Source organism: Gamsiella multidivaricata (assembly GCF_025024155.1).
Source record: "Gamsiella multidivaricata strain RSA 2152 chromosome Unknown BC939scaffold_62, whole genome shotgun sequence".
Classification (NCBI taxonomy): domain Eukaryota; kingdom Fungi; phylum Mortierellomycota; class Mortierellomycetes; order Mortierellales; family Mortierellaceae; genus Gamsiella; species Gamsiella multidivaricata.
In genome coordinates, this window is record NW_026251770.1 from 149,350 (window position 1) to 173,025 (window position 23,676).

The following is a 23,676-nucleotide window of genomic DNA, read 5'->3' on the forward strand; positions in this document are numbered from 1 at the left end:
GCAACAAGCGCAATGGACACATAGCCTTACCGCGTCTCTGTCTGAGATCGTGCTCATGCCACGCGGCAGGCACACCCAACCCCCAGTTTCTCCATCTTCTTATGATAAGCTCCCGCTAATGCGAGTAAGGAACTGTTTTTAAAGTGGCAACAATCGAGCTGAATATGCTGCAGTTCCATGGCGTGGCAGAATAAATCTTGGAAGTCCCCGTCAATCAACTATGTACAGGATTAGAAGCTGATATCCGTCAAATCATTGCTGGGATTTAACATCAGGTTACCGGATAACGCGGCCCTTATAGAGTGAAGAAATCGGCCGTTAACATTGTCTGCGAGGACCTCATAGAGCACCCCTTCACTGAAGTCGGGGTTGTCCTCACATACCAGGGGGAATTGATGACTAAGCTGTGAGAGGAGGAAGATATTCTCGCTGTTGACCCGCCTATCCTAGAAGCCCAGCTGTTCGATGAAACAGCTACATTGGACCAGATCCATGCGGGACCCCCGGTGATCCTTCCAGACTCTATTGATCGCTATTGACTCGAAGATGATGGTTTCTCAAGCGTGAGGCATACAGGTGGAGCAGAAGAGGCTATGGGACTCGACGAGCGCGGGATAGCATGGCAGGGCTAAAATACCGTACGACCTACGTGAGAATTTCAGGGAGATCTGGGTGAGGAAATGGCCCGAGTTGTGAGGGTCAGCGCACACGTCTTAGGTGGGTCGGTAGTCTTGCCTTCTTTGCCAGCCATGGCTCCATCGCAAGCAATACGTGATGTTTTGGTCATGGTGGGTAGGGAAGGCAGAGGAGAAGGGAGGACCCTCGCCCAAAACTTTATTGGATTCAGATCGCGTGCAGCCCTGAACGCGTTCTTGCACTTGAAATGTTAAGAAATACACGCGTGGAGGAGTCTTTGGACTGGATATGTAAAATGCCGAGGCGCATACTGTATCATCTTGCATAGCGATGGATAGATCTGCGGCTTCTACTTGAAGGAATATCGTAAATATCGTATTCAGTTCAAACATTAGCAATGCAGTCCTTGCGTTTTCTCAAGGCTCGGTTCATGGACCGATTTTTTTAAATCCGATATGAATGGGTCCTTCGGTCTCATCCGGATACCAATAATATTCTACACGTCGCGCTCCTTAGTCTCCGGTGATAGAGTATTGGTCCTTGGAAACTATTTAATTTCTTATTGGAATGTGCAGACTTGATGCTCAACAAGGAGATAAAGTGAGCGGGCTACTATTATGTGTGATCACTACGAACTCCAGACACTGCTTTGTTGCATTCAGTCAGATTCAAAACCAAAGTCAAAATCCTGGACTCCGCCATAGGTACCGCTCATCCACATGAAGTCCATATCGTCATCATAGTCGAGTTCAATCCCCTGGTCGATAAACCATTCGTAGACAACCGAGCTCCCCCCATCGAGCGCATGCTTGGAAATCATCAGCGACTCCAGCTTGCCCACGCGGTTCAAGTCGTTACCTGCGGCTGCACCCTGGTATTCGCGCGCCCTCGCCTGCTGCCGCTTAAGTTCCTTCTGATCTTGTGTGAAGTCATGTCCGTAACCAAAGTGCTTGCCGAAAAACTTCATCTCGCGGCTGTGGAGGTTGTAGCCCAAATAGCGAGACATGTTCCAGATTTCAAGACTCTGTTGAAGACCAGGCAATACCAACGCAAGACCGTCCTGAACACGAATGCGATAGTCGGCGTTGGACATGTCGAGACCCTTCAACTGACGCATCTGGCCTAATTTGACGAAGAGTTCTCGGAGGATGACCCTGTCGAGGTATTTGTTGCGATGCTTCTGAGCTGGGAGAGTTACGCGATGAGTTTTCTTGGTGCCGTTCTTTTTCAGGTCCTTCCTCTCTTCATCATCGGTTTCGCACTCAATCTCAATTTTTTCTTTGCCCTTATAACTCCCCTCCTCATCGCGCGGAGTGATAAAGTCGTAGTACCCCTCCTCATCAAAGTCGTACCTCAACTTGTAGTCGTCGTGGTCTAGAGGCTTTGGGGGAAACCGTATGAAGTCTGCGAAAGCTTCAAGAGACGAGCTGCTTCTCTCGTGCGATAGGTTCGACTCCTCGTTAGCGGCATCGGAGACCCCGTCGAAGGCATGAAGGCACACGCCCGAGACGTTCAAGTCTTGCAGCCCCAAACATGCCCATGGACCATTGAAGAGCTGCAGTCTCACTTTGCCACAGCCGCTTAAGTTCAGTCCCCACAGACCGACGCAGCACCGGACAATGGCCCTCACACCCACTGTAGTGATATTGCGGCAGTGCTTGAGCGACAGAGCAGCGAGTCCGCCTGGGACCACTTGACCCGAGAAAACTTTGGCCTCCGGAGCCGGCAGCAATGTACTGTCGAGATCCTTAAAATAGTCTTCCGGCAACCCATTAATAATATCTGCCTTGATCTTGACTTGCTCCTTGTTGGATAACCTCTTCACGGCCTCGACGCGTCTCTGTCCAAGCTCATGTTCGTGCCAAGCATCAGGCACACCCAATCCCAGCCTCTCCATCCTCTTTCGATAGGTTTCCGCCAGTACCAGCAAAGATCTGTCATGAAGGTTGCAGCCATCCAGCTCGATGTGTTGCAGCTCTGTGGCGTAGCGAAACAAAGCCTCAAAGCCGTCGTCCGTCAACCTGTCGCAGTAAGAGAGCTGAATCACCGTCAAGACGCTGTTTGGAATGAAGGTCCTCTTAAATGAGCCCAGCACAGTCGTGAAAGTCCTGGGTGTTTCTTTTGCCTGTTCACGCTCGAGGCGAGCCCTGGGTTCGGCAGGATCCTCAACAAACGCATAGAGCATGACGTTATTGACGTGATTGTTGTGCTGACAGGCCAGTATGCTCATCTTGTCCTTGCTGTCCCAGATCAAGGGAACAATACCCTCGTTCGTGATGTTAGTCATGCTGACATCTAGACTCGCAATTTGCCTTCTTGATCGCTGTTCGTTTGATTCGCTCCAGGAACTCAAGGCGGTCAAGAACTTGTCCGTTACATCCGTGCCGTTCATATGAATGCTCTCCAGATATGGACAGTGTTTCATTGTTTCGATCAAGTCTTGGCTGGTGAGGTCGCTCATGTGGTCCAGATGCAACACTTTCAGCTGGGGTCCAAGCCGTGAGATGACTGGGAGACATGACTTGCCGGTCATTTTGTTGCAGCGATTAAGCCTCAATTGTTCGAGATGGAAGGGAAATTGCGTTTTGGTGCCCTTGAACTTTGCAGGTCTGGCAGTACCGGCTCGACGGTGGAGCGGGATCACAGCTCGTGCAATGGGGGGAGGTGCACGTCCAGAACTGGAACGGGTTGGATATCTTTTGGATGATGGTGTGGCAACTGCATTTGGCAGAACTGGTCCGGTGGGTTGATGTTGCCGCTGTTGTTCCTGCTCGGATTCCGTTGATGTGGAGGGTGCAACGCCGACACTCTCATAAAGATAGTCGCCCTCATGCTCAGTCTCGGTCTCTGTCATACTCCTATACTTGGCCATCTTTTTATCGGCATCGTCCTCCTCGTCGTCGTCATCCGAGCCACCCATCGTCAATCTCTTGCGCTTTTTGGAGGATCCGGGAGCTGTGTTATAGGGATCGCTATGGATCAAGACCTTGAGTGTCTCAGCGGTGACGTTGGTGCGCGACAGGTCTAGGTACTTCAATCTCGTGCAGTTCTCTGCAATCAATTCCATATCCCCGTCCTGGAGCTCTGCCAACTGAAGCAGGAGATTTTCGACAAAGCGGCCATATCGAATGAGACCTAGGCGAAAGCCCTTGTGTTTTTTCCAGATATCATTGACGGTTTCCCCTTGCAAGTAGACGGTATTCCAAAGTTGTGGTGCGCAGACAGAGTGAAAAAGACGCGATACTTGACAGGCGCGCGAGAGCGTCGCAGGGCTGAGGTGCTTTGCAACCTGGGAAAGGATCTCGGGTAAATCGACAGGGGAGGTGATGCGCGTCACTGAAGTTGATGATTGAGTGGTGTTGATTGCGGCACGCGTTCCGGGTGGCTCTCTTGCCTTATTTTTGTTCTTAGGCATAGTTAGGTTGGGCGGAATAAAGGAGTGGTTGGTGATGAAGCGCCAAGATCTCACTGTTGCGATCATGGGGCTCAACTTGCCTTGAAAGTGACGGTTCACACTAGTCGGAATCGAACTCTTGAGTCGTACATCTTAAACACCACCCAGGCTGAGCTTCTCCACCCAGTGTAGGTCCTTCTCTGGTTGCATACTTGTATTTGCTGACTAGAACCCTCTATCTTTTAGCTTCATCTACAATACATGTGAAGCCATGCCCGTATCCGAAATAAATTCCACTCGTGTCACCGAAACGGTAACGAATAAATATTCTGTTGGAGATCAGGAAGCGTTAATGCAAGAGCATCCTGGGCTCGAATGCGGCAGTATGCATTGGACATGTCGAGTGTCTTCAACTGGCGCAGCTGACTGACTCAGTTTAGTGTAGAACTCACAATATATCGCCCGTAGGGCGACACGACGGGTAGGTTTGATCCGATTCTCGTCACCATCGGCCAAGCACTCGATATCGATCTCCTTTCCTTCTCGTCGCTATTCAACAGAACATCATCCTTATCCCTATTGCCACTGTCCCGGCCGTAGCTCTGTAGGCAGAAATAATTATAGTTACCCTCCCGATTTTCAGAACCTTGAGGAGGAACTCTCATTCTTCAATCATACATCTCATTCGTTCCCTCATGAATCTATTGAAGATGCTCACTAGTTGGACAAGTAAACGCCCGAAATTTCCAAGTCTTGTAATCGTAGGCGCACCCATGGTCAATAGAAGACTCTCATAGTCACATGGGAGCAGTCAAGACGACTTTGGGATCGTTAAACGGAGATTATATTCGGTACGCGTTGAAGAAGTTGGTAACAGGGAATCGGTCCCAGTTGCATCTTCAGTGAGCGAGTTATCTACCTTTTTTTTTTTTTTTTTTTATCTTTGTTGTTGACCATGGCTTCCTGTGAGCCAAATGATTGAAGAAATATTGACGGACGATCTGTGGGAGCAGTCAAGGACAAGGGCAAGCTTTAATCTCATGTTTTGATGCTTTGTGGGTCTGTTGTCCAAATATGCACATTGCGTATCTTGGGCTGTCTTAAACAATTATTTAAATAAACCATTTATAATGTCTACACTTCCGTAATAGCGTCTTCATCATCTCCTTCGGGCTTGACCTCCTCAATCTCCGTGATCTCTGGGACCTCGTCTCTCATCAGCATATTGACAATTTGCTCCGCAACCTCCTGCACATGATCTTCCGTCTCTGCCAGGTGCATCTTCTGAATCACAGGATATGTCTTCTTTTCGCGGAGATAGTCACGTCCCTGGCGTGTGGATGTCAATATGATCAAGCCCTCCAGCAAGGTTTCCCGCAGATGGGCATCGGCCTCACGCGTTTTTGTTGGAGGCAAGAGCTGGATGTCCTCTGGCATTCCCTCCATGTCCTATATGAATACCGTCATAAAACAGTGATACGGATCGTTAATAAACTGGGTCCTTCGTTGAAACCATTTTTTAAAAAGAACAATCGATGAGCTTCACACATACTTCAAGATCAAACTCCTCGGGGCCGCAGAGAGGGAGCAAAATATAAGGCAGGACATTGATATCGTCCTCATCCAACAATGCTGGGTGGTTCTCGACTGCGAAACTTGCGTTCCTATTGTGGCGAACAGCACAAAGATATTCATCCACGTCAGTGCTCTGTTTGATTGTAAACCATGCGCTTCTCATGTCGCTTAATATCGATATGCCTTACTTGATCGTTGTGATAACACCTCCTCGACGGATCACGCTGGGATGCTCAGTGAAGCACACGATCTTTGAAAGGGGAGACAACGCGTTGTCGTCCTTTGCAAAAAGGAGCGTACGGCCTTTAGGGAACTATGGTCCAGTTGTCGAAACACAAAACGAATAACATTGTACCATTCTGTAAGATTTTCGATCGTTTTCTTTAAGGTGCCGCAGGCAATGTCGCTTTTTTTTTTTTTTTTTTTTTTTTTTTTTTGTTCGCAGCAAAAACTTACAGTGGCCAATGTTGCAAAAACGCTCGCCAAAAAGTCGAAGTTGCACTGAGGATTGTATCCTTTGTCCGTGCCCTTCAAAAAAATATCTGCCAGCTGTCCGACAGCGCTGGTTGCTGTCGTCAATCCCTCGACTGGCTTCCCGCTCAAGTTCAGGACCTTGCCTGAAACATTGTCGTTCTTGCACATGTTGGAGAGCAACATGCATCCCAAATCTGCCAAGATATTGGTCTTGGACTAGAAAGTGTGAAGGGAAAAAACTCATAGTTTAGAATTCTGGTGACCACACCGCCTCCTACAAATTTAAAAATTCCTCCCAATGCCATCCACGTACGACGATAACGTTGAAGATGAGGTGCTTGATAAAGTCTTCGTCGTCCAACTCTGCGCAGATGACAGTCTCTCCTGAAAGATTGATAAGCGAGCGAAGAGCGTCATGGGCAATGGCCTATAACAAGAAAATAATATTTACAGTTTTAATCAGCAATGTCCTACTGCGCCAGGATCTGCCAGATGAATAGTTTTCGTTGTCTTGTCTTGTACCGTGTCCTCCTTGACCAATGCCTTCAGATCCTTGCAGAGAGGCTTGGCGTGCTTCAGAAAGACGTGAAAAAACTCTGAATTGCTCGGAGTAAAGGAGACGATGTTGTGGATGGCAATCTGACGGACCTATATGATTGTTCAGAGAGCTCAAAGAGTCAGCGCGCTCTACTCAATACTCGATAGAGCCCATAACTGCGCAGATAGAGTACAACGCATCAATAGTCCCTTGCAAAGTCAGGTATTCTCGTCGTACCTCCATTCTGCCGTCGTGCAGAAAGGGCAAGAGCTGGTTTGGTCGATTATATTTAAGTGGGCGAAGCACGCACAGATATAAATAAAAAGCCGTTAGTTGCTGACCGCTGCTGCTGAGGAAAAGGCTACAAGGAGTCTCCTGATAAATCCACTGGCTGTCACACCTCTTCAATTTGGGCTTCCATGGTATCGGTGTTATGTTGAGTCGAGGGGAGAATAAGGAATCGAGGGGTCGCGCGAAAGAAGGATCGAGAGGGTTGAAGGACCGTCCAAGAGTGCAGAAATAAGCTGTGCTAGGTTGAGAAGCACAAAGCCACAAACCCAAACAAGTTTTGTTTCTGTGCGACCAGGAAGGATTCCCCTATTCAAAATGCTCTTCACTTCCCTTCGACGCGGCCTTCCCTTAAACTCACGCCCATCCACCCCTGCCCGCCTGTCTGTCTTTCCCATTGACTCTCTTCACCCTTTCCGCTTTTCATTACGATAATACGACTAAAGGGCACGCATTCGACAACCACACCTAAGACAATTGCAATCGCGGTTCATCATCATCCACTTCTCTTTACAACACGCCAAAGCGGACTTACGCGTTCTCCGGTAACACCAAAACCATGGCGACCTCAAAACGCAAATCTATGGTCGACACGTCCGACTTCTCCAAAAGAGCCAAACTCTGGTTCACTGAGGGGCTTGATGGTCTGAGCTCGTATCTCAAGTTGAAACCTTTGGATGTTCTTGGTGCGTCCCAACACTTGACTCGTTTTACCATAATACTTAACTTCGTTGAATCTGTACGAAGTGACTGATAAACCTTTCACACTTCGGTTTTTCTTTTCCTTTTTTCTTTTTTTTCTTTTTTTTTTTTCTTCTTGAACCTGCAACCAATAGCCATTGAACAACAGCGAAAGAAACGGGACTGGGTGGGGGCGTATCCTGGACTCTCTGATCCAAAGGACGGCTACTATGTCAGAGGCGTCCTCCTGAAGTACGACGCGGATCAGGAACAGCTCACGCAAGGCCGTCTCGGCGCTGCGCCTACGCCATATTTCCCCAGAAATGGGCCCGATGCCTTGGTAGAGGAGGGCAAGCCTTATCAGTTGGGGCCATACACAAAAATACCTGCGTTTACGATACCGGATTTTCGGGAACGGCCCCCAACACGATCACGGTCGCCACCTTCAGCTTATGGTCGTCCCTCGCAGTCATACAGGACACCCTCGCCCTCGGATGAATCAACTTACCAACCATTGGCGTATCGAACTCAGCACTCGCAGTCGTCGTCGCGGCTCGGAGGACTTTTTCATAACAGATATGAGCAGAGCTCACTTTTGCGGGCTCGGCCACGGATCTATGCAAGCAAAGCCCAGCGGACGACTTCATTGCTCCAAAGCAAGGTAACAAAATGCGCTGTGGGATTGATTGGAAATTGGCAGCACGTGCATGTACTGATTATTTCCAACGATGCGTATGAACCATTTCTCAATAGTATAACAAGGATGAATCCATCGCGCGTCAACGTCTCTTTGAGCGCCACAGTCAGAGCCATCTTAAGCCTGAACAAAGTAAGAATCGGCTGCAGATTGTAAACTCGATCTGATCTTAGGATGGAACTGGTTGTGCTAACCATAAATTGAATATTACCCATGTAGATCGCCTCAAAGCTGCACTGGATGCGACAATTGGTGCCCTGAGATCAGATAGAGAGAGCTATGCAGGCTCCAGAAAGAGCTCAACTCCATCCATTGAGGAACAAGTGGCTGAACAGCGCAGGATTAGAGCGTATAACCAATCGAGCGATAAGGAAGATTGGGATTTTGAGCGGAACATAGTGCCACGGCAGGCTGCCTGGCTGCGGACAAAGGTATCTAAACGCGGCAGACCCCATGATCATTCAGGAACAGATGACGACCTTTTTCATCGTTCACGAAACTACGATACTGATAACTTTTTTCTGATATTTTATTTTGGTTGTGCGAATAGTACCAAGGAGATAAGGAACCAACATGGCTCAGGAACGTCAGGAACCTAATCAACAGGAATCTGCCAAGGTAGATTTTTTGACATTTCATGGATATGAAGCTGGATGCGACGAGTTTTTGGATATTAACAACTGCATTGCATTTCCTTCTTAACTCCAGCATCGAGCAGCAACCGAAGCCACAGAATTATCAGGCAATAGTGAACAAGCATGAGCTCATTGAGAAGGAGGTAATATAGGAGCCAGATGTTTTCTTGCGACTGAACGAGTGTTTGCATCCATTGCTAATAATTTGTTGCATTAACATTTCTGTAAAATAGTTGGCCGCGCGAAAGAAGTCATCGCAACCTCCGTTCAAACCGATCACCCAGCAGGATGAAGAAAAGGTACGTGCTCCTGCCTTTTTTTCATCTCATCCTGCAAACATGCACTGTTTAACATATTAAACCCATTATGGACTACAATGAAAACTCAACTGGAACAACAATAGATCGAAGACGCACTGGCAGATGGATATGGCGTGGTGGCGGAAGGGTTCAATGTTTCTCTGTTGAAAAAAGACATTCATACCCTTCGGCCTGGAGAATGGCTGAACGACGAAGTCATCAACTTTTACGGAAACCTGATCATGGCAAGGAGTAAAGAGTCAACAACGCTGCCCAAGGTCCATGTCTTCAGCACATTCTTTTACAAGACATTGAGCGAGAATGGATACGAAAAGGTCAGGCGGTGGACAAAGAAGGTTAGTCGGCGAAACCTGGAAGTAGAATGGAGTGTGTAATGCGTGGGCATATGAACTAAACCATGGTTTCTTCTTCAAATATTGTTTCTCAGGTCAAGATCTTTGAAATGGACTATGTGCTACTCCCCATTCACCACTCGGGCAATCATTGGACGACGGTGGTAATTGACATGAAGAACAAGACAATAGAGTACTACGACTCACTTCTCGGAAACAATCCTAAGTGCTTCCTGGTAACAATTTCCCCTGTATTTTTTTTTTAACCTGACCATGAGACGTCCACTAAGGAAGTAAGGTTGATTTATATTGCGTTGCATGTCCCAATAGATTTTGCGTAATTATTTGGAACAAGAATCACAGGACAAACTGAAGAAGCCGTTTGATGATAGCGGATGGGAGAACAAGTGCCCCAAGGACATTCCTCGACAAAAAAACGGTTTCGATTGTGGAGTCTTTACATGCACATTCATAGAGTTCAAGAGTCGTGGTGTGGATGATCTGGCTTTTTCGCAAAACGACATGCCCAGTCTCCGAAAGAGGATCGCTCTGAGTATAATAAACAAGAGCCTTTGAAACCGCCCCGAGACGAAGGGACCTCATTGGCGAACGGAACATTGAACTTGGTACGAGTGACATATAGTCATCTGGCATTTTATTGTTTGTTATGGTAGGGCTATCGTGAACGCGCCATAAGAGATAGATACGTTAGTTACAGCTGCCATTCTGGTCATCATAATACACATCGGAATGAAACAGAGGTGGGGAAAACGTACTCTGAGGAGTGCCAACGCTTTTTCAAGATTGTCGATGGCAGTTGGGACGTCATCGTATGTCAATGCAGACACGGTCCACTTGCAGTGCTTCTGCACCTGTGCGCTAACTGTTGGGTCCAGAACCATGGGCACAGGGGCGTACGACTGCGGTGATGGCGTCTGTTGAGGCTGCTGATATGGGGCAGAAGGTGAGCTGAATCCAGCTTGTGGATAAGGTGTCTGCATAGGTGTAGGGGCAGGTGCAGGAGCCGGCGATGGTTCCACAGAGTGCTGATAAGGAATATTGTTGTTGATATTACTGGCGCCATATCCGTACTGTGCGTTAGGTCCAGGGGAGGCGGGATTCAATGGGGTTGGTGCGTAACCTGAATTGGGTTTCTGTGACGAGACGGCAGGTGGGATATATGTCGAAGGAGGCTGAACGGGGATAATAGGTGCGCCTGCTGGGCTCTGGAAGTTCTGGCCTTGATTCAAGCTGGGACTGACAGCAGGCTGACTCCAACTGTTGCTAATCGAGTCATTAAATGAGTTACCATTCGTGCTCGATGGTCCGAGAGGTGGTGAAGGAAAGTTGGAGATCGTTGGAAAGCCTGGTCCACTGCTGACGGTCGGTTGAGGGGTGACGGAGGGGTTCGAGTGAGCAATATGGGCGGGCGAAAATGTCCCGCTGCTAATATTACTGTCCACTCCCGTTGCAGCAGCCTCGTTATCCAATGAATCTAATCCTGCTTGAGCTACATCTGCAGATGTCAGGGTTGGTTCCTGAGGCTTGTTGGCCCCTGGAGGAGGAGTGGGTTGGCGACCGTCCCTAATGGCCTTGACAATCTCCGCAGCCCTCCATTTTGAATACTTGATCTTTTCCTCAACTTCGGCATCAATGTCGCCAAAGACTTTGAGAAGCTCCAAGAAGTTGGCCGCTGCCACAAAGTTCTTGGCTGTTTTCCTATTAAATGTGGAGGTCAGGAAACAGTGCGTCAGCCTAATCGCGATTACGATCGGTCTCTAGTAGCTATACCATGACATCCTGCAAAAAAACTTACTGCGATCCCTGACCAGCGCGGTCTTCATCGTCAGCCTTGCTGAAAATCTTTAATGCAAAATTTTCAATGTGGGCGTATCCAACCAGATCATTTGAGATGGCCTCGTTATCGCCGATATCCTTCCGTTGCTATGATGAAAGAAGTGATTATCGCTTAAATAGTCAATGGATTGGACCCTGCTTTGCTTTCCACGCACAAACAAAACGCTGTTCAGTCGAACTCATATTGCCGATGGACATAAAAACAGCGTTGTTGTTTCCGCTAACCTTCTCAAGTGTATCCAAAAGCTTCACAACGAACACCCTGTTGCTGTTGTCCTGGCCTGCTTTTGGAATAGCGAGCTTGGCAGCGTAATAGTTAGCTACAAGAAGCGGATAATATATTGAGAGAAGAGCTATTCCGTTAGAAGCTCTGGAGATGCGCTCGACGAATGGCATATGAGCACCAGTCAATCAGTCCACGAACGCGTGCTCAAGGCAAGTACCATAGTAAGAAACCACTGGGTCCCGCTCCTGCAGCTGCGCGGCACGCTGTAAGTATGGAGCGATGGTCTTGAGGCCTTCAGGCACGTCGGCAGCTGACATGATGAATGTGTCTGTGTAAAAGGGGGTTGGGATGATTAGGATGCAAGGATGTTAATGATTATCGAGACGGACAGGAGAGTTAGAGAGTTAGAGCAGAAAGTCGTCACCCTGTCGCGAGTGAGCATGGGAGGAAATACATGTTGTGGAAGGAAATAACAAAGATCAGCGCGGCGTGTTCTATACTTGACACGTTATTATTTGTTGTTGGTGGATAATAATGCCAAGGAGTTTGACTTCTCCGTAGAATAGATATTCAGAGACAGCGATCCTGTGGGAGAACGTCTTTCTATCTGCCAACTCGGCAGACGTCCAGATTGTGCCACCCGTACTGCCATGCTAAGCTCAAAGAGAAGGCGCTTCGGGTCTTTGTTCCTGAGCTGTAAAAAAAGAAAAAAGAGAAAAGAAAAACGTTGGTAGTCTATTTAATGTTTCATGGGTGCCCCATTGGTCGCGGAAAGGCCTGAAGCAGATTCGCTGTCGCACATCGCTTTTGTTTACAACTTCGTTTAGAAGGCAACGACGCGTCGTGGCAACGGCTGTATTTATTTTCTTCTCTCACCTAAACAGTGCTAAGTCTGAACTGGTAGACTTCTGCGTTCTCATCAAAGCTAACATCGAGCTTGAGCAGCTTCTGAGAAGCATTTACAAGGTCTTTAAAGAACTTCCTGTCCTTCGCGTAGCCTCGTTCCATTTACAGAACTTCCTGTTCTTATTCAGGGCCATATCCGCGGGCAACGCCACTAAAGGCCCGACGCCCTGTTTTTAAACTACTTGTGGTCTGATCACAACTGGAGAAAAGGACAAAAGTGAGGTAGATAAGGAATTGATACAATATGAAGCATTTTATCGCCTCTGTTCGGGTTGTAACGAAAAGAAGAGATGAATGCCACGGTTGAAGGACTCAGTTCTGCGCTTAGCCGATATTATTAGAATTTGATGTGCGCCATCGTGGGTACAAAAAAGAACGTGTAACGAGGACGTGGGTGTTTGTGTTTAAAAGACTATCCCCGAGCTGCAGGCGACGGACCAATCTGTCGGCGTGCATTTAACGCATAATTGCTCGATGATGATGAACGCAGCACACAACAATCTGAATACGATGATAGTAATGAGTTTATGAGTTTATGATTTTATATATGTCTGTATGTAAGAAATAAATGACTACGTAGTATGATTGATGTCTACTTGGTGCAGGTGGTAGGGGTGGTGGCGGCAGCAGGACCAATGTACTTGTACCAGTTCCTAGGATCCTCTTCACCTAAGCAAGTGGCAACAGGGACGATCTTGTAGCCCAGGTTCTTAATGTAGTTGATGGACCACGGAGTCATCAAACGGACAGTACGCATATAGGTATCGTGCATCAGCTGCATGTGCGTGGCACCCTTGGGCGATGCGTCCACAACCGAGGTAACCTGCTTCATCTCGGTCTGCATCATCTGCTCATCGGTCGTCTTGTGTGGGGTGTTGTTATCGTCAAAGTCGGCATCCGTAGTAGCAATATCCCAGGTGGTAATGGCATAGCCCAAATCCTTCAGCACCTTCTGCACCTTGACATCGCCAGCGCTGCCTGGGCTGAAGGTACCGTCACCAAAGGGAGGGCGCATGTAGCGGGGCACAACACCGAGGACGTCCTGGAAGGCCTGTTCGAGACGGGTCATCTCGGTGTTGATCTGGACTTCGCTGAGGGTCGTTAGATGAGGATGAGACCAGGTGTGAGAGGCGATCTGGTGGCCAGATTGGAAGGCACGCTTGAGGATTGATTGGATGGCAGGATCGTAGATGCAACCGTCGTTATTGCCGTTGACGAAGAAGGTCACCTTGAGATTCTCCTTGTCGAGCATATCGAGGAGCTCGTGTGTGTACTATGATCGAAGATTAACAGGATTGTCGGTAACATATGTATTCCGAGGAGAAAGAAAAATATTAGTGCATGCCGCTGAGAGCTTTTCGTTTTAGGTAGAAGGCCAGAAATCTGTCTTCAAATGGAGCGAATGTAATAAAAATAGGAGCGAGTGGACAATTAACTTTTCTTGAGCAAAAAATGCTCTCGCTCAATCGATAGTGCTGATTCTGGCCTTGTTTCCCGGGTAATAAATAAAGAGCCAGTTCCTGGTAACAAATCAAAAACCACAACCAATATGAAACATAAGGACTGTAGGAGGACTTACAGCGGATGGACCGTCATCGTATGAGATGGAAAAGGTGCCAGGGGTCTTGCAGGTCGTGTAGACCATGCCAGCAACACCAACAGGCGCAGGGGCAGTGCCGGTCAAGGTATAATAGGGGAAGAGAGTTCCGTTGATCATGGTACCATTCTGACCAGGAACGGTCACTCCGCCCGAAGGCGAGGGGGTAGGTGCGCCGCTGGAGGTTGTAGGCGTCAAGGTGGAATTGTTGGACTTGTTGTCGCTCGAACTATTGTTGCTGTTTTTGTTATGAACGCCGAAGTAGATGCCGATAGCGATACCGGCAACGATAACGAGGGACACGGCGGCAATCAAGACCTTGTTCTTGGTCTGCATTGGCCTTTTTTCAGATGTAGCGGCTGTCATTTTTCGTAGTGATTATATGAGCTGTGGAAATGGAGGGTGTGTATGATTCGGGCTGGAGGATATTTCGAAAGAAGAGCTGGGGTATTTAAAGGGAAGGAGGTGCGTAAAGCGGGAAGGGGATCGTGGTGGTGGTGGATGTATTTTTGGACAAAGTCGCGGTTGTTTACTGCACAGATGGGCGCCTGTTTTTTTGTTGTTGTTGTTGTTGTTGCTGTTTGACGGTGGCAATGCCAGGCAGTGAAGATCGTTACGGAGGGAGTGAGACGGGAAGCTGTTAATGCGTAGGCGGTGATACGCAGGGAAGGGACAGCACACGGAAGTGGCTGCAACGGAAGTGACTAGGGGGGAGGGGAAAGGGATTGAGGAGGACAGGAAGACGAAGGTTAAAAGAAAAAAACACGTTGGCGGTACCTGATCTCATGCTTAAATATGCTGGGGGGACACACCCCTGCAAATCCCTACGACCCCTTGTAATCTCCTGTAAAGTCGCAGCAGCTCGGAGAACCTCTCGATGGCAACAACTGTTCTGAGCAATGGACAGGATGGACAGGTTGTCCAGGAGTACATTAGAACTTACGCATCGGGCTAACATCCAATCTCAAACAAGTCCAAATGAATGTTTATTTTTAACCGCTTCTGGACAGAATCGGCAAAAAAAATCCAGGCACAGTTCTGCATAAAGAAGTCAGGGCGGTCTGGCCTCACACCTCACGTTCCACCTTACCATCGTTTCCCAGGAAATAGGAATGAAAACTGCATATTCAAGTCGTCAGGAGGGATGCCGCCTCTTACCCGGATTTCGCACTTTCACTCTCACTCCAATTCCCCGGTTTTTGATGCTCATCATCATCCTCTCGCTTTCTCATCCAAAAGTAGGTCTTTACCGGAAGATGGTCCATTAATGTTCGGAATCTGCTCTATAACTTTAAATTGCTCCGAGCCTGCGCCATGGCAAAACATTCTCTTGAGAAGGGCTTCATGAATAGGGCAAGGAACGCAGCTTCTACAGCGTGTAGAAAATGCTTCCTCAATTGCAGTGTCATATCCACCCACACCCTTGAACAGACTACCCGCGGCTTACGCGCCTCTTATGCTGTGCCGATAGTAGCGATGTGGCGGTAGCATGGTACGTAGGATGAGGGGTGGAAAATAGGGCGACTAAAAATACCCGGTAACAAACAAACACAGACTCAAGATTTGTTAACTCTCAGCCATGTGTGCCGCTCTCAATATCGTATACATATGCAGCATACTGAAGAGCATGAATTTAGTGAGACGGCAGTGTTGCATCTCGCTCTGAGGTGCATCTCATGGATTACGCCCTTGTCATTACATGTCCTTGAAAACGCGCATTTTCTGCATACGTAGACGAAACCCCGGATGCAGTTGATGAGCAAGTGTGTTTATTGACTGATACATTGAAGGCCATTGGAAAGCTAACCTTGAAGGCAATAGATTTGACCAGCAAATGTTCTCTTACAACCTATAGTTGAAATGTTAGAATAAAGAGCACTGAAACAACTTTTCCATATCTTACCATAATCCCCATTTCACTTTAGGAGCGCCCATGGCATCGTCCTTGGATGTCGAGAGCTTGAAGATGACTCCAGTGCTTACTAACTGGCGGTGGTAGTGGCGCTGGTAGCACTAAAGCCGGAGGTAGATCGGGAAAAGGTGCCAGACAGGCGCGGTTGGGATCCATGAGGGCCGAGGCCTCTGCAATTGAGATTGCCACAGCGGGGTGCGAATCCCGGGGTTTGGTAACATATCCGCACTGGAACGACGGGCAATCTAAATTGATACATTCAACTGTGCCGTGGACGCTCACCACCTTGATCTTGTCCTTTACGACTCGACGAGACCGGGCTTGACGGACCAAGTGGAATCAAAAGATACATGTCTTGGACGAACGATATTCATCGGTCATGGCAATGGTGCAGTATCTCCTATGATCCCCTCGCATCCTCCCGCCGCCCCTCTTTGGATGACCTCCCAAGCACAACCCCACACCGGTGTCAGCCTCACCTATTAACAGGGTAGACCACGCCTCAGGCGCCGTCTTTGGGCAGCAGTCCACGTGCCGGACGTCATTTGAATTCGATACGGATGGAATGTGGTGGCGGTTACAACGTGCGCACCAACCATCTTCCGAAGAAACTGGAGATACCGGCGCTGATGCGGCTGTTTATGCAGTAGAGGATGCTAATATCGACGGCGCTGGCGATTATGCCAAAGCGGCTTCTACAACAGTGTAAGGGACCACGTTAGTTCCAGCTCCCTAATGGATATAAAAGCTATTACAAAAAATAAAATAAATGAACCCACTCTTATGCTCCTCGAGTGCATGCTGTCGCACGTAAGATCGTTCCTTAGCACAGAGCTTAGTCCGTGCGCGTGCTGTTCGGAGTTGCTGCGTATGAAGCTCCTTTTGGCGAACTGAGAAGGACTCGAACACCTGAAGGATATCACGGACACCTTTCCGAGCGTCATAGGCCGCATCGATTTCCTTGATAGTCACTGCCTCCGTAAGCAAGTTCTCTCGTTTGGGTGTTTCCTGGTGCACTACTTGGATATTTTTGTTTTCTTGCTGGCTCGAACGCCTCTCCTGCTTCTTGGCTATCCTTCGTATGTAGGAGATGTCGTCCACCTGGCGCGCGGTCATCCTGTTGGATTTGGGCAGCTTCATAGCCTGGGTGCCCGTCATTCTTGAGTAAAAGGCTGAGAGGTACTCCTGATATCGGCACCTTTCTCCTCCAGAGACTCGTCGATACCTTCAATATCCATATACTCATCTTCATGACATTTGCCGTGGGAGGTCTTGGAGATAGAGATTGCCTGATGGGTATGAGGATGAGATATTGACTGGTCTGGAGGTACGGATCAATACTGTGAAAAAAAAACCAATGGTACAGGTGGCATTGGTATGTGCGGGAAAGAGATAAATGTTGATTTTTAAGAGATTGGAGAGATGGAAGAGCATCGCACGGCTCCTTTCGGGGATGCGGATGGTTGCGAGGGAAGAGTCGCTGGAGGTAAGGTTGAAGATGTGTGGACATGATGCACTGCTCTTTACAGTATAGTTATGTGCTATTGAAGAGTCGGGTGATGGGACGCCTCGACGACCAGGCCAAGTTGCACTAGCGCGCAGGAGCTTTGTGGACGCTCTCCCCTTCTTCAGACGTATTGCTGTCGGCATTAGCTGCTGCAAGCCGTCGATGCAGAACGGCGTTCTGGTGGGCGTACTGGGCCTGTCGAGCCTGGGCTTGCAGGACATTCAGGGCTTTCGTATGCCATCCGAGGTCAGGGATAAAAGTTATATTTTGCATTGGAGCATGGTTCTGTAGGGAAAACTGGAGATGCGTAGGAGAAAGATTGATAAAGTCAAAGTTTTACTCTAGTAAATCAAGATGCATTGCAAGGTTAGGAGCGATAGAGAGCTGCTAGAAGGCGCGGATTTTATAGGCATGCATTGCCCAGAACGCGAAGCCTTTTAGATGCAGGAAATGGGGATTGATAGCCCGATATATTTCCGACTATGATTGAGGCTAGCTCGCGTCAAATCTTTTATTCATGCGCACAGAATAGACTTCCTCAGAGTAATACTCGACATGAATAATAATTAGATCGAAGCGCAAGGTACGTTCGTCTTAAAAATAATAGATCATTCACGTATTTATTGGTTCCTCATTCATGAACCTCAACACAATGTCTTTTTTTACAGCTTGGCCTTCTTGTCCTTGCCCTCGCCACCAACAGCTCTGCCCAAGACATTGATGCCGTACTGAGGCGTGACCCTCGCAATATCACCCCTGTACGAGTCGTCCTCGATCAGCAACATAAATGCGTCTGTAACTGTCTCTACGGCAACCAAAGGAAATTTGGAAAGCACTTCCTTGAGCGGCTCGATGATCTTGGTGGGTGCAAAGCTAAATTGTCATTCGATGAAATATACACGTTAAAGGTCTACCAACAAAAAAAAAAAAAAAAAAAAAAAAAAAAGCAAATGCCCGCAAGGATAGGCAAGGCTAAATATGGGTTTATACCTAGGTGCAATAGCATTGACACGAATGCTTGGGTCAAATTCCTTGAACGACCTCGTAAGTCCGACGACTCCAAACTTTGCAGCCGAATACACCGGTGTCAAGGCCTGGGGGTATAATCCGGCAAGTGAGGCCGTGTTGATGATCACGCCTCCACGACCCTGCTTTTGGAGAGCCTGAATACCCAGGCGCGTGCCCTCGATCACCGCGGACAGATCGATATCGATGACCTTCTTCCAAAGACCCTTCTCATCTTCCCACAGAGGCGCGCTCTCGGCAATGCCAGCGTTGTTAACGATAATGTCGACGCCTCCAAAGTGCTTCTTTGCGGCGTCGAAGAGGGCGACTTGTTGGTCATATTTGGTCACATCGCATTGGACGAAGAATGCAACCTCTTCCTTCTTTCTGGAGAGGGGAGAAATGTATAGGCATATAGATAGATGTACAGAGCGTTAAGATATCAATAAGTCGTTGTTCGACCCTGGATTAACATTCGCGAAATGGGCCAAGACAGTCTTTTCTCTTACCCCTGGTTCAATTCGTTGGCGAGACGGAGGCCATCATTCTTGTCGATATCTCCGAGAATGACCTTGGCTCTGAGAGACACGAGCATGAACATGGCAGAGTCAGTGTTTGAACATCAGGTTAAGAAACAGCAGATCCGTCCAATTGATCACGAAACGCAGGTTCAAGCGTAAAAAATTGTTGATTAGTTGCCTCGCCAGTTAAAAAGTTAGGAGCCTCTTACCCTTTGCTGACAAGACGCTCTGCAAGTGCTTTGCCCAGGCCTGAGTTGTCGGAGACGGGAAGAGGATAAGCAATAGCCCCAGCAGGGTTGCAAAGCAAAGCAATGAGTCAATACCACTATCTCACACAAACACCAACAGGTCCCTGGTGAAAAAAAGTAGTTCTGAGCGGGTCCAGCAATTGCAATTACCAGACGAGGCACCGGTGATGATCGCGACTTTATTCTCAACGTGCATTTCGAAATGAGTTCGTGGGGAAGGTGTGAGCGGTGAAATGTGAATGGGGAAACAAGAGATGGTAAAGGAGTTATCACTTTAGCCGTCGGGGTTTGTGGAGGAGGTGCTCAAGCGGGTCACAGCACCCTGCGCCCGATCACATTTTTTAGGTTTTCATTTCCTAGGACTGACCACACAGAGCGTAGGCCGATCCTATCCTCAAGTGTAGTGCAGTCGCGCTGCATCCAAAAGACCCCAATGATCGCTCTATACATCTCGTACCATTAGTCTTTACCCGCAAGTCGGAAGGAGCAGAGAGATGGTAGTGGCATATCGTATTCAACGATTGTTATCTATTTACAAGAGTGCTTGTGTGACATGCTTCCAAAGCATCCTGGCCTTCGTCCCTGAGTATCGAACCCTCCTTAATTCCGCGTCCTCGCTTGACCACATATCCCAATAAAACTCGTCATTACAAGTCTCTTCCGGCCCTCCCTCCGAAGACGAATGCAACTCTTCTGCTTCCTCCGCCAAGGGCAGGTCCGGAGTCGAGGACAGTTGCCGAGTAGCCGCAATGTGTTTCTGAACAAAGTCGTCTGATTGGTACATCCACTCATGGTATACGCACTTTTTCGACTCCCTATCCTGTTGCTGATCTGACTCTGCAGTCATTACCGTCGTCGCCACCGTCTCCAAGGGACACATCCATGTGTCATGATAGTATTGCAATGCTGCTGCTAGATGATAGTCCAACCGACACGCTGGTCGTCCAAAGTCTGAGGACATATCGCTGACAATCGTCTTGACCACCTGCGAAGAAATCTTGAACACAGGTACCTGAGCGCACAGATGCAAAAGAGCCAAGTATAGCTCGGTTGGCAGTCGTCGAGCCTGAGAATTCGGCTTCAAGGTCGGGTTGAGCTCCTGAAAGACGGGCACGTTGAGTGCAGTGAACGATGATCTTGGCGAGACCGAGACGGTGGATGTGTTTTCGAGCTCGGCGGGTTCTTCGGTGATCGATGAAGCGCTTGCGGTCGATAGTGAGGCTTTATGGGTTTTGTTGGTGCTTATAGGTGAGCCGGGTGCTAGAAGGATCAATGCTGGGATATGGCGGATCGGTCCGACATTCCTCATGTCCGCATAGATCTCAAACGCCAAGTCCATCAGTGGTCCAAGAGTCATGGGTTGCGATCGGTTCAAGGAAATCGAAGAGGATCGACGATGATGCTTTAAGATCTCCGTGCTTCTCTTTGCTTGAGGGAGTGCCTTCTGATCCGGGTTGTGAACCACCGCCAGAGCCGCGTCATAGATCGCCTTGATCACGCAGGTCATCACGAAGGGGTCGCGAAGGTGATGTTGATTATGCTGATCACTTCGGATGGCACTGTAGATCTTGAACGCCTTCAGGTAACGCGAGGACACTTCCGGTGAGTGATTAGCAATCGTCAGAATGTCGTGTAGGAACATAGCCATGGATGATGCTCCGTTACTGCTAGCCAGGGACAGATGTCCTGAAGTCGCCTGGCCACTCGCAGATCCGGCTGACGGGTGAGGATGCGAGTGAGGATGAGGGTGAGAGTGGTTGCTGTTGACAAAGAAGGTATGTGGATTCATCATCGCCTTGTTATAGATGACCCATGCGCGTGCCTCCCAAAGCTCAGCGTCCGACTTGAGATTTTTGGCTGTGTCCTGATCTGATAGCCCGTTATAATCCACCTCATCCTCAAAGCGAATATCCTTGGCAATCAAATTTGGCGCCCCTGGTCGATTTATGTCAAGGCCGCTATGGCCCAGAAAAGCGCGCCTGCAGAGTCGCATTGCGATCTTGGCCGTATCACCATCTTCCAGCGTAGGTCCCATTTTTTCGTATATCTGCTTCCAGCCATACTCAAACTCCTTGTAGCCGACGCATTCCTCGAGCATGCCATTGTCCAGATGAGTAAGATGCCGATTCACGTTGAGACGACTTGGAAGGATAGTCGATGAATTAAGTGTCGTTTCTGCGTCGTTACTCTTAGTGAACTTGAGTGATGACAAAAACGAAAATGCACCTTTGGTTGGTGCTTGGGCCACTGGAGCAGCTAGAGTGCTAACACTAGGAGCTGAGGCTCCTGAAGGCCACGATGGAGCTACTGAAGGGGTGCGCTGATGCCCTGATGGCGATCGCTGATGACTCGGGGAGGTGCGCACTGAGGGAGAGTGACGATGGGAAGATGTCGTCGTGGACGATGTGATGGATTTACTCCGCACATGATTGCCGAGCTGCCGCTGAGGAGAGAGCTGCTGTTCATGCATAAGATGTTGCTGCAGTGCCTGGGGCGTAAGTCTTGATTCTGTATCTGCAGCAGCCGGTGAGCGCTCCAGACCTGAAGGGCCTTCAATAAGACGAGTACGACGATGCTCGTATTGAGCCTTGACCTCCTCCCATTTGGATGCCTCAGCCTGCAGTTTGTACCATGTCCTGATCCTAGACTTTTCATCGCTAGCGCACTGCTGAGTGGTCTCCTTGAAGTCGATGTATTTCTGCAGCAAGGCCTCTGCGTCTTGAAGTTGGCGTGGTTTGGAAAACAACAGGCACGTAATCGCTGCCCGGTACACAGGTCCCGTCCACGTTGCAGGCTCAATATGGCCAAGACAATCCTGTGCTTCCTCGATCTGCTTGTGTTCGATCCAGTACTGGGCCATTGCCAAATGTGCCTCGTTCTGATACAATAAACAATGGTTTCTCGGTCAATTCTGCGATCCTGTTGTCAATGAATAATATGGTGCGAATGATTAGATAGTATACTTACTTGAAGGTCGTATCCAGCCTGCTGAATGGAGCCATAAAACTGCGTGTAGAGCGCCTCGGACGACATGACACCCTGATGAACTGTCTCCTTGCCCAGAGATTCCGCAACACTCGACTTACACATGATCCTCAGAATGTCTGAATAGACCTTGGCCGTCTTTGTCTTTGCGTCTTGAATCTCGCGTGGAACATGCTCGCTTGGATCATTGATCTCCGGCATCTGATCCAGCTTGCTCTGTAACACCGTCATAGCCGACAAAATAGAGACATACGATGTGTCCATGTCCCTGTCCTGAGACAAACATTGTAATGTCACTGATGCGACGTGCTCACTGGCGGTATCCCATGACGAAAGTCTTGGTGCACTGTCGGCTTCGATGATGTCCACAAATGCTGCTCCGGTCTGAGAATGCGAGGTAGAACCGCCAGAAGTATTCGCAACGGCTTCATGATCGGGCTGTTGCTGTTGGGCGATATTCACATCCGTATGAGTCTTGGGAACGAGTGATCCGTGCTCTTGCAACCTCGAGTCTTCTGTGACGATTGTGTCCTTTGTGGCCATAGCATCGACTATATCTGGAACCAGTGGTGCTTCCTTAGTATCGTCCATTGCCCAAACATTTTCTTCGATCGAGGTCAACAGCGGGTCTCCGAATGACGGACCCGTTGGTTCCCTCCTCTCCATCTCGGTCCTGGTTTCATCACTCAGGGGTAAAACCTGAGCAGTGCTGTTATGCGTTTCGTTCTGGACTGATAGGTCCTGCTCCTGCTCCCTGACTGGAACATCAATGAACGAGTCCTTAATCATCTCCGGGGTATCAGGTGTAGTCACACCTGTGATTGATTCTGCGGCGGTGTTGGTAGTAGTGGCACTGACTGTGGAAAAGGTTGCTTCAGAGAGAAGGCTGGGCGAATCCACTGTGGTAGAGGGGAAGTGTGACATAGTGCGTGCCTCTGTAGTAGTGCCACACGTCTGAGGTGAGGTGGTCCTGGCCTCTGTATGAAGCTCCGGCTCGGTCTTTATCTCTATCTTGGTCCCAGTTGCCTCGACGACTCCTTGTGTCGATGTAGATGGATTGGCGTTCAGGAGGACCCTGGTCTTCTTTGCACGCCCGCCGTTTGCTCTCTATAAAGGCTAAGGTTGGTTGCGATGTTGGATATATCAAATGAGGGGAAGAAAAGGAAGGTGTCAGCTCGTGGGTGAAAAGATACAAGTCGCAACTGCAAGGAACGGATGGTGGTGAGGTGAAGCGGAAAGAAGTGACAAGAAAGAAGGGGGGCGGACCAAGTCACCAAGGTGCCGATGCAAGTAAGGGGCAGACGGCATTCTATTTTTTCAAACGCGTCACATGCCTCAGGTC

The 23,676-nt window shown here is 48.7% G+C and overlaps 9 protein-coding genes across 9 annotated transcripts; 2 read left to right on the forward strand and 7 right to left on the reverse strand.

The window, feature by feature from the left end:
* Positions 1-1,294: 1,294 nt before the first annotated feature.
* Positions 1,295-4,051, reverse strand: BC939DRAFT_505840 (uncharacterized protein; the record flags this gene model as incomplete). Its single annotated transcript, XM_051560723.1, has 1 exon — positions 1,295-4,051. The coding sequence occupies one exon, from the start codon at positions 4,049-4,051 to the stop codon at positions 1,295-1,297; it is 2,757 nt and encodes a 918-aa protein (XP_051409236.1).
* Positions 4,052-4,951: 900 nt separating this feature from the next.
* Positions 4,952-7,142, reverse strand: BC939DRAFT_460452 (uncharacterized protein). Its single transcript, XM_051556879.1, has 7 exons — positions 6,855-7,142; positions 6,602-6,727; positions 6,393-6,506; positions 6,062-6,295; positions 5,794-5,918; positions 5,583-5,694; positions 4,952-5,479 (listed from the first exon to the last, which is right to left on the reverse strand). The coding sequence occupies exons 1-7, from the start codon at positions 6,858-6,860 to the stop codon at positions 5,165-5,167; spliced, it is 1,032 nt and encodes a 343-aa protein (XP_051409237.1). The 5' UTR covers positions 6,861-7,142; the 3' UTR covers positions 4,952-5,164.
* On the forward strand, positions 7,046-9,217 carry BC939DRAFT_460455 (uncharacterized protein). The gene is made up of 6 exons (XM_051556880.1): positions 7,046-7,591; positions 7,742-8,247; positions 8,340-8,415; positions 8,503-8,714; positions 8,834-8,901; positions 8,992-9,217. Exons 1-6 carry the CDS (start codon positions 7,465-7,467, stop codon positions 9,068-9,070), a joined length of 1,068 nt encoding a protein of 355 aa, XP_051409238.1. The 5' UTR covers positions 7,046-7,464; the 3' UTR covers positions 9,071-9,217.
* Positions 9,218-9,256: 39 nt separating this feature from the next.
* BC939DRAFT_484796 (uncharacterized protein) lies at positions 9,257-10,146 on the forward strand (the record flags this gene model as incomplete). Its single annotated transcript, XM_051559271.1, has 4 exons — positions 9,257-9,263; positions 9,341-9,573; positions 9,666-9,806; positions 9,901-10,146. The coding sequence occupies 4 exons, from the start codon at positions 9,257-9,259 to the stop codon at positions 10,144-10,146; spliced, it is 627 nt and encodes a 208-aa protein (XP_051409239.1).
* A 79-nt stretch (positions 10,147-10,225) lies between these two features.
* Positions 10,226-11,970, reverse strand: BC939DRAFT_479688 (Vta1 like-domain-containing protein; the record flags this gene model as incomplete). The annotated part of the gene is made up of 5 exons (XM_051558870.1): positions 10,226-10,246; positions 10,347-11,289; positions 11,387-11,514; positions 11,653-11,747; positions 11,871-11,970. 5 exons carry the CDS (start codon positions 11,968-11,970, stop codon positions 10,226-10,228), a joined length of 1,287 nt encoding a protein of 428 aa, XP_051409240.1.
* A 1,250-nt stretch (positions 11,971-13,220) lies between these two features.
* Positions 13,221-14,243, reverse strand: BC939DRAFT_390092 (uncharacterized protein; the record flags this gene model as incomplete). The annotated part of the gene is made up of 2 exons (XM_051551901.1): positions 13,221-13,832; positions 14,139-14,243. Coding segments are annotated over 2 exons (717 nt in total), but the record flags the coding sequence as incomplete, so codon positions are not given.
* A 166-nt stretch (positions 14,244-14,409) lies between these two features.
* Positions 14,410-15,169, reverse strand: BC939DRAFT_266643 (uncharacterized protein). Its single transcript, XM_051551101.1, has 2 exons — positions 14,985-15,169; positions 14,410-14,860 (listed from the first exon to the last, which is right to left on the reverse strand). Exons 1-2 carry the CDS (start codon positions 15,112-15,114, stop codon positions 14,535-14,537), a joined length of 456 nt encoding a protein of 151 aa, XP_051409242.1. The 5' UTR covers positions 15,115-15,169; the 3' UTR covers positions 14,410-14,534.
* A 2,882-nt stretch (positions 15,170-18,051) lies between these two features.
* BC939DRAFT_460468 (uncharacterized protein) lies at positions 18,052-19,604 on the reverse strand. The gene is made up of 5 exons (XM_051556881.1): positions 19,500-19,604; positions 19,311-19,350; positions 19,090-19,158; positions 18,566-18,967; positions 18,052-18,448 (listed from the first exon to the last, which is right to left on the reverse strand). Exons 1-5 carry the CDS (start codon positions 19,543-19,545, stop codon positions 18,238-18,240), a joined length of 768 nt encoding a protein of 255 aa, XP_051409243.1. The 5' UTR covers positions 19,546-19,604; the 3' UTR covers positions 18,052-18,237.
* On the reverse strand, positions 19,605-23,580 carry BC939DRAFT_460469 (uncharacterized protein). The gene is made up of 2 exons (XM_051556882.1): positions 22,317-23,580; positions 19,605-22,227 (listed from the first exon to the last, which is right to left on the reverse strand). Exons 1-2 carry the CDS (start codon positions 23,256-23,258, stop codon positions 19,882-19,884), a joined length of 3,288 nt encoding a protein of 1,095 aa, XP_051409244.1. The 5' UTR covers positions 23,259-23,580; the 3' UTR covers positions 19,605-19,881.
* Positions 23,581-23,676: the final 96 nt, after the last annotated feature.